The 14,476-nt window shown below is 36.7% G+C and overlaps 1 protein-coding gene across 3 annotated transcripts; it reads right to left on the bottom strand.

The window, feature by feature from the left end:
• Positions 1-66: 66 nt before the first annotated feature.
• On the bottom strand, positions 67-14,236 carry eva1ba (eva-1 homolog Ba (C. elegans)). Of its 3 annotated transcripts, none has more exons than XM_067405384.1 (4): positions 13,961-14,236; positions 4,443-4,520; positions 2,308-2,394; positions 67-2,202 (listed from the first exon to the last, which is right to left on the bottom strand). In XM_067405384.1, the coding sequence occupies exons 3-4, from the start codon at positions 2,372-2,374 to the stop codon at positions 1,769-1,771; spliced, it is 501 nt and encodes a 166-aa protein (XP_067261485.1). In that variant the 5' UTR covers positions 2,375-2,394; positions 4,443-4,520; positions 13,961-14,236; the 3' UTR covers positions 67-1,768. The 3 variants fall into 3 exon arrangements, with proteins under 3 accessions (XP_067261485.1, XP_067261493.1, XP_067261501.1); XM_067405392.1 differs by having other exon boundaries at positions 2,308-2,391; XM_067405400.1 differs by lacking the exon at positions 4,443-4,520.
• Positions 14,237-14,476: the final 240 nt, after the last annotated feature.

Genomic DNA, 14,476 nt, shown 5'->3' with positions numbered 1-14,476 from the left:
TACAGTGTACAGAAGACTGACGGTAATGCCAAAACAACCGTAAGATGTATTGTAAAATGCATATGAAGATCTGAATAGTCAGGTGCGCAATTATGCCATTTGTTACCTATATATACTAATCTGGCCTATATGAAAGTTTTATCGTAGATGACTGATTGGAAAATCAACCTATGATTGTTGCTGATTGCTATAACCCTGTTACTTTTTGATCCTGAGAGCATGACACATGTTGAGCAAGATGTTTTTTGGCTATATTTAAGAATGCACAAGGTTGATTTTAGATATTGTTTTAATTTATTGATATTGGTCAGCATTGTATGTTTCATTTGTTTATTCTCATGTCCCTATCCTCGTTTAACTTTTACATTTTACCAACATCCAATAATGCTCCTCATTAAACTTAAAAACATTAAAGGTACACCATGTAACTTTTGGCCCTCTAGTGGTAAAAAAAAATGAATTGAAATCATACTTATGAAAACATTCACTTATAGGCTTGAGAGATATAACCAGTTTAGATGGAAAGTGTCGCGAGCTGAACTGAAGATGTTAACTACAGCAATATCCATTAATAGATATGGTATTTCCTTGAAAATAAATTCCAACCCAGCAAACCAACCATAATAAAATGACCCTTCACTACTCACCTGTTGAGTAATAAAAACATTTCTGCGTCTCTATTACAACATTTTCAAATTTCCCTTAGTTCCCACAATCTTGAAAAGCCAAGCCAATGTTGATTCTTGTTTTATTACAAGCACTGTCGCATTATCTTTTTGCCAGTAGACACTTCTCTGTTCTGCATTTTTTTTTTTTTTTTTTTTTATGGTTGATTTCCCGGAGGTCCGAGATTTAGCATGATCTGAGTCAACCTTTCTAGCTCATTGTGACAACCAACCTTAACCTATGCCACTCCCACACCATGCATGCATCAAAGTAGCTTGAGCAACTTTTCTCTATTTGCGTCATTCTCTATAACGAGACACACACAGGTATATACACAATTCCTTGCAAAAACCATCCCTTCAGGTCTAAAATATAAACACTTAATAAGTCAAAAATACATTTTAGAAGGATTGATGTATTGATTGATTGTATTGATTTTGAACAAAAAACAGAACATAGTATACCTTTAACAATGTAATATTTAGCAAATATCAAAGCAAATATCCAGTTTTCATATGGCACATTATGTTGTGATGCCTATTTCACTTTGTAGTATTTAAATCTAATGACTGTATTTTTTAAGTGTTTTATTTTTAATTTATTTAGACAAAATAGTATAAATCATGAAAATATCGTCTTATCAATGTTGAATTTTACTATCTGTGCATCCCTAGTTATATTGCCATGTGGCTTTATAATCTGTGAGGTAATGCTTGATGTGACTTGCATGTTGTCATGACCCCATTACATTTTTTTTCATTACAAAAAAAGCAGAAAACAAACAATAAATGACATGGTGCAAAAGTGCATTTGCCTTCTGTGAGCATCTAATTATCACCTACAATTCACATATACTTTTTAAAACATCAACTCAGACGCCAAAATGACTCTTCAATAAGCACCATGACTTGGGGACAGATAGCAACTTGGCCAATCCAAATGTTGCATACAGAACAGCTGTACCCAAGGTCTGTAGGATTACAATAACATCAGTCCAACATATAAAAAAAGTAATGGAAACAGCGTCCATTAACAGTCTTTCAAAGTACTGCACTCAACCAATGAAATGGCTTGAGTTTATGTCCAGGAGTCTAACGCTCCTTTAGTAGTAGTGCACTCTTCCAATAGTGCCCGTCCCTGTTCCCAGGATATCCGGCTGTCCGTTCCTCCAGATTTCCCTTATGATCCTTTCCCTTTCCTCCAATCGCTGTGCCCGCTCCAGCTCCTCAGCTGAGGTGAACACATTCCTGCTTAGAGTCCCATCCGGCGTGATGAGGTGGTTGCTCATGGGAATCTCTGTGGTGCTGTGCCGGACGGAGGACTCCAGGCCTCCTGTATCTTCCTCCTCCTCATCATCGTCACTCTCCTCGTCTTCCTCCTCCTCACTGTAGTCTTTCAACTGTTTTTTCTCTGGCGTGGAGGGTGCCGTAGTGGTACGAGGTTTGCAGGAAATCCGGATGACCAGGAGGCAGAGAGTGAGCACCAAGCCAAAACAGACGCCGATGACGAAGTAAAGGCCGAAACTCTCTGGATTTGCTGGATAGAGGTGGAAGCAAGTCTGGTTTAGTAATTGGAGCATCTCCGTATTAGTTTGCTGTTGAGTTGCATATTAAAAATATTAAACATTGGAAAAGCACTGACCTTTAATGTGAGCATAAGCAGCAATAGTGTTGCTCAAGAAATCCATCTCCTTCCTTTTCACATTCATCCTGGCTGCTTCCAAACCTACTGGATAAAAAAAAGTAGAATAATATTGTTAGACGCGCTTGCTATTCTGGGGTTCATTTCCCATACAACAACGTAACTCGCAACTTCACTACCATAGTAGGCTACGATGCATCACGACCAGCCAGTCACGACTGTTTCCAGAAACCGTTTACTGTCGCAAACCTGTCGTTCAGCCACTTGGGTGAATGATGTCATGCAGGTGGTGGAGTAATAACTTCTTTAAATGAATTGCTGGATTTCTTTGCTATATATGACTGACATGGCATCTGAGGACTAATTCTCATTGTTCTCAGTTATTTAGCTTTTTTTCCATATACAATCATAGGCTTGTTCTTATGTACTAGAGCATGTACATTCATTGTGCACTTCAAAAACAGTGCTTAAAATCTCTTGACAAACTAAAATATGTAAATGACAGCATATATAAAAACTATGCTTCTAACCACAGCTTATGAGCTGTCATTCCAACCACACAAGTTTGCGATGCAGTTTGCAAATGTTCATTTGGCTATGGTTCATTCGACTACGGTTTCAGGAAACACCAAATCATTGAACTATGTTACTAACGACGGAATTTGCGATGTTAGTTGGCTAACGATGCTTTTGGGAAACGGACCCCTGGGTGTTTTCTGACTGTCCCAAGTCAAAACACTACAAATAATTATTTTTGTAATCAATATTAGTTGTTTTGGTGTGTTTATATATATATATATATATACATATATATATATATATATATATATATATATATATATATATATATATATATATATATATATATATATATATATATATATATATATATATATATATATATAAAGAGACAAGACATTAAAAAAATTTGTTCAGATTTTTTTTATAGGTAAAATTAGCTTTAAATATTCATATTATAAAATTGCAGTAAGTTTTCAAAAAAAAAAAAAAGAGAGAGAATAAATTCAGAATACAAAATTCAAAACGAATTTCAGACCAAACCAAAAACTAGGCCAAAGGTCAAGCTTCTGTGTTCCAAAAGTAAAAGTATCTGAATAGTCAAACTGAGCATTTTATCCAATCACATAGCTACTACAATTCTCTGGCACTATGAAACATATGAGTTATATATAAATAAATATATATATATGTATGTATATACTCAGTAAAAATGTCTAAACATCTTTAAAGTCTACAGTCCATCCCTGTGAGCCCCTTTTGTGAGTTCGAAAGGCCACTATTGCCAGCAGCTAGTGGGGCCCTTTTCTTTCTCCATTTAATGGAGAGTAGCCAGTAGCCAGACTCTTTTGTATCTGAATAAAGGACATGACACAATTCACTTCCCTGATGACGTCCATCCGAGTGCATCTGCAGCCTTTTCCTTTCATGCAGTGTATGTGTCCGTAGTGTATTTCCTCTCTGATTCTTTTCCTTTCTAACCGTGAACTCCCAAGGAAGACTCATATTTCCAAGGGTCAACAAATACAGCCCCACCCTCATGTACAGTATGAGGGCAACAGTTTAAGGTTATATTTACAACCCCAAACAAACATATCCTCCCTATGACAGTTCGGCGCCTGGTTCCCATCTCAATCAATCCTGCATAGCAGGCGCCACAGAAAACGCAAAGACATGGGGTCTTGAGCGCCTACCGGATCTTACCACACTTCCTGTGCCCCTCCTGCTCCTTTTTTTTTTATTTTTTTTTTTTTATCCACTACAGTCATACAGAACTTCCTGCTGACTTTGGCTTTTCTCACTCACTATTGTTCTTTGTCTGTGACATCATTGCACATGCTGTTTCAGTATTAACACTCAGATTTAAATGCACTTATATAACTAAAAATTACTCATAACTTTAACAGTTTGGTCTTAAGAAGATTAAAGGACAATAAAGCATGCCATATGATAGCTTTGTATGATGAACAAACCATATTAAAGTTGTTGTTCATTGAAAATCTTGATATCTTTGAAATGTTGATATCTGTTTTTGTTCCACAAAAGAAAGTCATACAGGGAATGACAATAATTTTCATACAAAACAGATAGAACTGGCTTAAAAAGAAATGCACTACCACATAAAGCAGTCAGTTCATCCTCATGGTGCACTGTTGTTTCAGATGGATCAAGCTTCTCACACTGGTTCTGCCCGTCTATACAACGACAAAAGAAAACACACACACACACACAGAGATATCAGACCATATCACATCTAAAATCACTGAGGCTTTTGCAATGCAAACAAATGACTGGTGAAAGATTGCGCTGTGCACGCAGGAGGTCAGCTTGAGATCGAACACCCTAAAACAGATTCACATTGTGCATGATGAATGAGTCAAACCTCGCAGGAGCGAATTGAGTTAGAAAAATATATCATAATGTGAACTGCCTGAACAGAAGCATCATGAATAACGTTTCGATATTAATCTCTGTGTTCATTCTCGACAGCTTTCTTCATACGCTACAAAGTACTAGCCTAAATTATTTAGTTGATGCTACTTATAAAGCTGTTTCTAGACATTTAGCCCAAGCTTTGAAATATTTCATAGGCAGATGCTGTGAAAAATTTGCAAAGCAGGAGGTTTCTTTCAGAGGGAAAGTTTGAGTTGGTTTAGTAAAGCCCCTTTTGTTTGCAGTGCCGATTTGGATCTTGCTGACTCTTAGAAGCTCTTAATGCGTAGAAACCATAACCAGTAGAATTAATTACAACTGTATAAAAATAAATAAAATCTGTATTTAGATAAGTATTCTATTGCCTGTGTGGCATAAACACCCCAAGGATATTGATGTAGAAATATAGAAATGTTACCCTTCGCTTACAGTCGTGTCTAAGTGGAATCTAATGGCAGCCGGAGACATGTTTAAAGACTATCTAAACACCCATTAACCTGATGTGTTGTTTTGTTTGTGTTTTGTTTTTCCCCTGAGGAGGAAATTATTTGCAGGCCTCTTGCCCTGCAATCCTGTCACTCCAACACCAGCGGTTTTCTTTCTTTGACCTCATGTTCGGCTCCAAAACAGATGTTGCATTTAAACTTGACAACGCAAAGGGGAAAATTCCAATGTATGTTCTGACATCTGGGGACATTAATAAGGCTCAGGAAACATTTATTGGTTTAAGCGAACTATAGAAACATGGTTGAAGTGAAAATGTGCAGTTGTTCTTTTATGAGCTCTTTCTACCTGATCTGACCTTTAAAAATAACTGTTGGTGAAGCCCCATGTAGTCAGGTTCCTTGAGTCTCATTAAATAATATCTTGACTTGGATAAAACCTGTTATTTATGTAGTACCATAAAGTACAACAGTTCAAAAGTTTGTGGTCGGTAAGATGTTTCTTATGCTCACCAAGGCTATTTATTTGATTTATTTTGATATATATATATTCCTGTGACGTCAAAGCTGAATTTTCAGAATCATTACTCCAGTCTTGAGTGTCTTTACTGTCACTTTTGATCAATTTAATGTATCCTTGCTGGATAAAAGTATTATATGCTTTGTTTTATAGGGGTCATGACCTGAGAAATCAAATTCGCCTTGATCTTTGACATATAAGAGGTCTTTGTACCATTAAAACATCCTGCAAGTTTCATAGCTTAAAATGTCCTCCTCGTTACAACAAAGCATTTATTTAAATCAAGCTCCAAAAACAGCTTGTTTTGATATTGAATGACCTGTGACATTACACGGGCAAAGACATTTGCATATGCCTGCCTCCAGAGCAAGACATCGACCAATAGTTATACATCATCGCACCACAGGCCCCGCCCACTGGCATTTGTCTCGTCAATAGGAAGTTCGCAAATTAACTTTTGTTGACAGATAAAGCAGCCGATTGTATTGGATCTCATAATTATTAACATTATAAGTGAATCTCAAGGAACATTTTTTTGTTAAATATCCATGTCATGACTATGGAGCCCTGCACATGACATGCAAGAAAAAAAATGAAATCGTGCGCACGATTTAGTAAATCGAAATAGTAAATCGTGTACACTTTTTAGTAAATTGAGGGAACAAAATAGTAAATCGTGCACACGATTTAGCCAACAATTTTTTTCTGCATGTCATGTCCAGGGCTCCGTACATGACCCCTTTAATTTTAACTGATGTAAAGTTTGGTGTCTACCCTAACTAAAGTCCATTGCTCAGGCTGAAACTTACTGTGCAGTTTGGAAAGGCACATAGATCATATATAATTTTAAGAGAGAGAGAAAAAAATGCTGTGGAATTCCAGATAAAGCAACCATGCATTATTATTTAAAAACTAATTTTCAGCACTTCACTTAATAGTTGATTTAATAAAGAAAGTGCAAATGAATGCCAATACAAACACTGCCTATATGAAAAATTCTCATTTTAAACTAGACGTTGTTCGTTTAAAGAAATGGGAAAGATGGAGGAAGTCCAGACACTGTCATATCTGGAAATAATTCTTGTCTTTTCCACAATAAGAGGACCACAATAGCATTTCCTTCCCCTGGATCCGTCTCCATCCGACAGGAAAAATTGGGACCTAGTGCAAATACCTAAACAACACCCCCTGATTTGTTTCTCTGTTTTTCACATTAAGTTGTCTGTCCAAATAAAGAGTGTTAGTGGATGATTTGTGGGGGACAAAGTGACAGGACAAAGAGCGAGTCCTCTTTCTGCTAATCGTTGAACAGAAGCTTTAGTCTTGACCATGAGGGAAACATCAGCCATAAACAACCTGACTAAATGACTCCCTCATTGTAAAGCACTCAAAAATATCATCACAAAGCATGAATGGAATTTACTCCATGACATTAAGGGCTATAACTGAATCCTCCAATATCAAAAGAAAAACATCGCTTGAGCGGCCAGTGCAGCCTTTTCCTTCATATGACACACCGCCAGCCAAAACAAGCAGATGGATATTTTTGATACTTAGAAATGTTCTTTTAGCCACTGGAATTTCCTGGCATAGTGGTTGAACCGCTTGTGGCCTTCTTGGCAAAGGGCTTGGTGACTGATACAGAACTTTAAATCTAAATTTAATTGTATTTCTTTGTCTCGCTAAACTATTCCCAAACTGTGGACAGCCAAACGAGGGAATGTCAATATACAAATACTCTTAATGATTATTTTATGCTGTCAGCCTCAGTAGAAAACAACTTTATCTTGACTGGAATTGCTTCAAGGAGCGTCTGTGCTTTTAAAATGAAAAGTTCACTCCAAAAAGAAGAAAGAAAATGTTTTCCTCTTATCCCATAAACAGCTATGTTGGAAAAAGGAGTGAGGGGGGTCTAATGTGTCCCTGAAAGGACATTTGAAACTTTGAAACATTGCTTTTATCATCATTTTTGCGCTTGGCAGAATACTACAACCCCAACATCCTCATAATCTTGATTTTTTCCATAAACAACCATCCAAAAGTGTTGTAGAAATGCTGACTGTTCAATCTCTCAGTCAGCATGAAGCCCCTTGGGTCTCATCAGCCAGATTCACCTGAACACCAACCATTTCCAGAATTGGCTCAACAAATCAAAGATAGCAGCTCAGTGTAACTTCCAAAACCTTAGAGATTATGGTAACTATCCAACCAGTAAACTTGGACACATTTCTACCGGCTGTGTGGCCTGTTAAACTGCTCAGGAGGGTGGCATGGTAAAAGCATTCGCTATGTGAAATAGCTTGAGCTTCTTTACAGGCTTGGATCTCACCATCACATTTCCAAAACAGTGTAACAGAGTGTCTTTCTTTCTTGTTTCTCTTGACAGAGAATCTAGCAGATTAAACTGTGTAACTCATTTGGACTGTGTTTCCTGCCAGTAGCTCCTACCGAGGGGGATATTTAATTTGGAGCCAAGTCAGACATGTGGTTGCCATCAGATTCTTGACCCCTGCATCAAATGTGGAGTTGACCCTACAGACACATGCCAGCCGAGAAAGAGGAGACTAAATGAACACCACACAAGCTCCTATGTTGAATTTCCTCAAGTGCACAAATCTCTTCACAAACCTCACAGTATAGTGGTCATTTTTTCCTCATTCCTCATCCTCATTTCCTCATTACCTCTCTAGACTAAGAGTTCTTCTAATAAATAGGCGGAAAAAAGCACACTTCAGTCACATCAATAGCCAAATATAATACATACACTACTGTTCAAAAATGTGGGGTCAAAAAGTTTTTGTTTTTTTTAAGAAATGAATACTTTTATTCAACAATGATGCAAACCGGCAGCATTATAATGCTACAAAAGATTTATATTTCAAATAAATGCTGCACTCTAAAAAATGTTTGGTTAAAAACAACCCAAGTTGGGTTGAAAATGGACAAACCCAGCAATTGGGTTGTTTTAACCCAGTGGTTGGGTTAAATGTTTGCCCAACCTGCTGGGTAGTTTTATTTAACCCAACTACTGATTAAAAATGACTATATGTCTGGCTTAAAATGAATCCAAAATAGGTGAGAAATTAAAAATCAGACACATAATTACTAGAGGCAACAATAATAATCAAAAGATTTACATTTATTAATAAGCAATTTAATAAATTGTTATTGTTTATTATTCATTATCTTATTAATAAATGCTCATTTATTAAACATATTAATAAATGTTAATTTCCAGCATATTTTGGGTTCATTTTAAGCAAGCAATACAGTAATTTTTATACAACAGTTGAGTTAAATAAAATACCCAGCACGTTGGGCAAACATTTAACCCAACCACTGGGTTAAAAGAACCCAATTGCTGGGTTTGTCCATTTTCAACCCAACTTGGGTTGTTTTTAACCCAGCATTTTTTAGAATGTGTTCTTTTGAACTTTGTTAATCAAAGAACCCTGAAAAAAAAAGATCACTGTCTCCACAAAAATATTAAGCAGCTTTACAAATGTTTCTTGAGCTTCAGATGAGTATATTATAAAAATTATATATGAGACCAGTAGTATAGTACTATAAATAAATTAATTAAACAAACTGTATTATAGCATAGGGTGGGTCAGACATGTTCAGAGATCACATGACCAGCTCAATACTAGTATAAAAAAGTTTGTGAGGTTCTTTTTTCAGATAACAACCAAATAGAACCAAAATGTAAAGTAATAATGAATTAATTTCAAGGCTAATGAATTTAGCTTAATGCTAATATTTACACAAGATGCAATTTTATGACATGGCAGTGCAATTACAACACTTAAAAATTGTATACGCTACATAATATTCCAAAGTACATACTTTCTCATCACCAGTACTGTACTGTAGCTCAGTGGTTAGAGCATGGCACTAGCAATGCCACGGTCATGGGTTCGATCCCAGGGACTGCACATACTCAGATACAAATGTATAGTATAATGCAATGTAAGTCACTTTGGATAAAAGTGTCTGCCAAATGCATAAATGTAAATGTACTGTACACACATTATGTGAATTGGAACGCAATCCAAAGCTTCAATAATGCAGCAAAAAGTTAAAAGTCCCTTCGTCAGATCATTTTCATGTTGGATGTTTGATACCATTCAATGATCTTAATATAACAGAGGGAATTATTTGCCAGCCTGTGGTGTCAGTGGGGGTTTTGTGGCTGAACGCTGTGCTCTTGGGTGTTAATGTGGACCAGATGTGTGTGTCAATGGAGCCAAAGATCCTCAATAGTTTTCTATGCAAATGCAGAGTAGAAAAACACTTCTTTTAATAATGTGTGTTTCATGTACCCTGACCTTCTGCCTCTATCCACCTCAACAGGGTCAAAACACTCAATATGGAAATTGGGAATTGCTGTGTAAGAACACAACACAATCTCTACCCTTTCCTTAAACCCTAAAATAAAAGCAATTAAGACTTGTTTTAGTTTTAAAACCCTAAGGAGACCTATTATGAAAATGGGAGCGAGAGTTATTTGGATTTAATTAATCACGTGCATCTGCAGCCTTGTTTCTGCTTGCTTGGGTTCAGTGTGAAAGCACAGAAAGTGTGTGGGTGATGGGCCGATTAACCCTCAGGTGATCCCAGTTCCAAAGCTCCACAAATAGTGCAATGATCTCATCTGCAGATCGATCTGAGCCTGGAGGCCTTTGCAGATCCCCAGAAACATGCTGGATCTATTACGCAGGCCCTCTGATTACTGTACGACACAAAACATGTGGTCCATCTTTCCCATGGGTGGGTGGGCATTGTTAACCCCATCCTGCCCATAGAGATTTACCATAGCATCTAAGGCATTGATATGTACTAAAAGTTTTGAAGAGCATACAGAGAATTAATGATGTTCAACTTTATGCACACCTATGTTAAGTCTCATTTCAGTGGCTTTATTAATTCGCTTTAGCTGTATTATTGCTGCATAAAATGAGATTGACACTCACAGCGTGTTTGTAAATCAAGCCAATGGCATTAACTGAACAAATGCATACCACTCAGATGAGATTTTGTGCTATATTATCTGGGGTTTGCTGTTTTATTTGGATTTGGGGATTTATTCTCTCAATCAAAATCCACAGGCTCATAAAAACAGAGATGGGGGAGAGAAAGAATGTTTGGGAGGTGTTTAAAAGCACAGACTGACATAGTCATTAAACATTTCAAACCCTCAGAGCAAAAGGAGTTTCAGTGTAAATATTCCTCTGAATCAATCAAACCCAGATAAGGCATAGTGGAGCCCTTCCCTAGTCTTTAGATCAGAGAATGACACAGTTGAGGGCTAAGTGTGTAGAAATTACTTTATATGTGAAAATTTTGTTCACTTCAGTGCATCCGAGACCAATTCAGACTGCAAATATGCATTTGAATGCCATTGACGATTGTGGCCAAATTACATTGACATCAAACCACAACACAATCTCTCAGTGCCATATCTGATTTAAGAGTGGAAGGGAAGATAATAGTGAATATAAAAATAACAAATGTCATTGTGATGTAATGGTACATTTTGGTCTGCTCCTCTCACAAAGCTTAAGTCTTAAGAAGGCTTGCAATAATATAATAAATATAATATAATATAATATAATATAATATAATATAATATAATATAATATAATATAATATAATATAATATAATATAATATAATATAATAATGGGTTGAGTAGGACAAACTTAAATTAGTTCAGTCAAAATAAATTTTATGAGTATTTAGCACTTTCTTTTTCTTTCAAGTTCACAAAACTGATATATTTTAAGTAAACTGAACTGTTTCATTTTGAGTTTTATGAACTTATTTCTTTTAATTTAGACGAACTTAAGTTTAACTGAAACTGGCTGGGATTTCTATTTCCCAGCATGCTTTGCCCATGGCACTCAAAAGGGAGAGTAAATGCTAAAATTAAGTGTTATATAATGTTTTTGCGCAAGATTAATGTTAAGTGAGAGATTTAGTAGTGATTAATGTTTTGTTATGCTAATTTAGAAGAGTTTCTATTAATAGAGACTTTCGCACCGGAGGAACATTTTTATAGTTCCTAGAACTATTGGCTGAAGTACCCGGATTTTGCCGTATTCGCACCGCAGGAACTAGGAACTATTTTAGTTCTAGGAACTCCTGCTGGGGGGAACTAAGCTCCTACTTCAGACCCAGACAGCAACATAGTGTGGCCCAGATCTGGCCCACATCTGGTACATGTGGATTACACACGGACCAGATGCGGGCTGGATCTGGGCCGACACTATGTTGCTGTCTGGGGAGTAGGGCCTAAACCAGCACTATAGGAACTATCAGTGACGTGAGTGTACGTTGATTGGTCAAACGCCTGTCAAACACCGGCACCCAGCATTTTTAAAAAGCCATGTAAACATATTTACTTCATGAACATGGAAAACAGTGATAACGGCATTTACCTGTTGTCATTTGCATATGTAATACTGAAAGTTGTCATTGGAGATTTCGTCTCTTCGTCTTTACGAAACCCATGACACACAACAAACACAGCTCCGATCACAGCATCCTCCATCCACCGTTTTTTAGCGTTTGTAAATGTCGCCCTTAAAGACACCGTTGTCAGCTGCTTTAGAGTTCCTATTCCCGGTGCGAATGCAACCAGGAACATGGCCCGGGGGAGAAATTAGTTCTCAAGGGAATTATCCTGGTGGCTAGTTCTTATAAATTAATTCTGAGTTAGGTTTTTGGACTATGAATTAGTGTACTCAAACATTTCAAGTTAAGAACAATTAAAATGTATGAGTACAAAATAAAAATCTGATAGTTCTGCTTACTTAAACTTTGAATTTCTTAACTTAAAAACTGAGGCAACTGATTGCCTCAAATATTTTGAGTTTTGCCAATTTATTCGGGTTTACAGTTTATCTTTCCATCTCAGAAATGCGGATACAACAGGACATACAAATGCGGTTAGAGCAGGGACTGACCTCTGACCTCCCTCCAAATCTACAGACCGTTAATTCAAGAAGATAAGATGGCTCACTGAACAGCAGTAGAGAGAGTTTGCGGAGGAGAGCAGATGCTCAGAGCAGGGCTGAACGGATTTGAACACAAGTCAGCCATTTCTAAACAAAAAGCAGCTGCGAGTTTTGCACATCTCTCTATCGCAATATAAGTCAAACTAACATCGCATGCCAAAACAAACAGACTTTAACAATCAGCTGTTCAGAGGTGTGAGACTTTGAATAGATTTTCATGTCAAAGGTATATTTAAATGGTTTATTTTATAACTCAAAAGGTGCGGCATGCAAAGACAGGGGCTTTTAACTACTCACTTGGCTCTTGTACAGGAAACCCCTTTATGTTTGAAGAAACACATCAGCCATGCATGAAGTACTCACCTCAACTGCCTGGTCACGTTACATTATTATTGACCTTCCCGCAGATAAGCACACAATGAGCCTGGGTGTTTATTTTTATAATGATAAAACATTAACCAATTTACAGCTGCAGCTCTAGCACTAACGTAACTCAATTAAGGATGTTTCTGTCTAGGACTTGAACTCTCATGCAGGGAAACATCCATAGACAAACACACACTGTTGATGAGTGCAAAACTAAAATAACTTCCATCTGCACAGATGACATCTCTGACTGGAGGATTCATAAATCATAACCTTACAGGACATGATTCATGAGCATATGAGTCAACAAATTCATACAGATGTGATGTGCGCCGGAGTTCTTTATTTACAACACAAATATTAATGTAAAATAAGTAAGAAACAAACAAATGAATAATAATATGCAAATTTTGTTCAAAAATAATTATCTTTGTTTTGTTTTTCAGAGAAAAAAAGTCCAAATATATATATATATATAAAATTTCTGTGCATAAAATTTCTTAAAAAGCAAAATTGCTTTCAATATAAAACAGAATAATTAATTTTTTTTAACTTTTTTTATTGTAATCTTACAAAGTGAGGTTTATGCTTAAAACAATAATAACAATTAAAAAATAAACTTAATTTAAGACATGTTTTCTAAAAAAAGTTTTGAAGTATTTTGCTTCTCAAGTAAATATATCTTGTTTTAGGGATGTTTACATATTTTTTCTGAAAACAAGACTAAAATGATGATTACATTTTATTTTTGCAGAGAACAATTTCTCATCTGTCTTCGTACAGTGCAACAGGTTTACAAAAGTTATGCCAAGTAATAATCACTAAATATGTTATGCTGAAAAGTCAGAAACTCACCACATAAAAATCTTAAAGTTGTTCTCCTACAGCATCACACACTTTATCAGATTTCTTGGGAAGTTTAGTCCAGAGCTGATGGTATCAATACGTTACACAGCCCAAACTGAGAAGAGCCTTCACAGTCCTGTCCAATGACCGCTCAGTGCTATGTACGTTTGCCTCAGGTTGAGTTTGCATTACAAGCTGCCGTGTGTTCGCTCCCTTTCAGCCGTTCGCTACGAGCAGCAGGAAAAGCTGTCACGCAGAAGAGAGAAAGACATGGAAAGAGAGTGAGAGAGGGAGAGGGAGGAAAAGGAAAAAAAAAGATGTCCAGCCTTAAATGGGCAGGGTTTGGGGAAGAAAAAAAAGGAGGGAGAAAGGGTCTTTCCCCTGTTGTTAAGGAAACAGCCATGAAAAGCCAACTCTAGACCAATTAACTAAGATTTTCCACACTGAATAAAACATGACAGAACAGAAGAATGAAAGAGCCTTTGAGAGAATCGCTGACTGAACTGAGGGAGTGTTTGCTTCAGT

The sequence above is a fragment of the Chanodichthys erythropterus genome, chromosome 2, assembly GCF_024489055.1.
Source record: "Chanodichthys erythropterus isolate Z2021 chromosome 2, ASM2448905v1, whole genome shotgun sequence".
NCBI lineage: Eukaryota > Metazoa > Chordata > Actinopteri > Cypriniformes > Xenocyprididae > Chanodichthys > Chanodichthys erythropterus.
Note: the sequence above shows the minus strand (reverse complement) of the source record. Positions and strands in the feature narration are given on the sequence as shown.

Bases quoted from the DNA above. Each gene is read 5' to 3' on its own strand.
- eva1ba (XM_067405384.1), bottom strand. From the start codon at position 2,374: ATGAATGTGAAAAGGAAGGAGATGGATTTCTTGAGCAACACTATTGCT. The intron at 2,203-2,307 runs GTCAGTGCTTTT...ACCTCTATCCAG, and splicing joins TGCTTATGCTCACATTAAAG to CAAATCCAGAGAGTTTCGGC.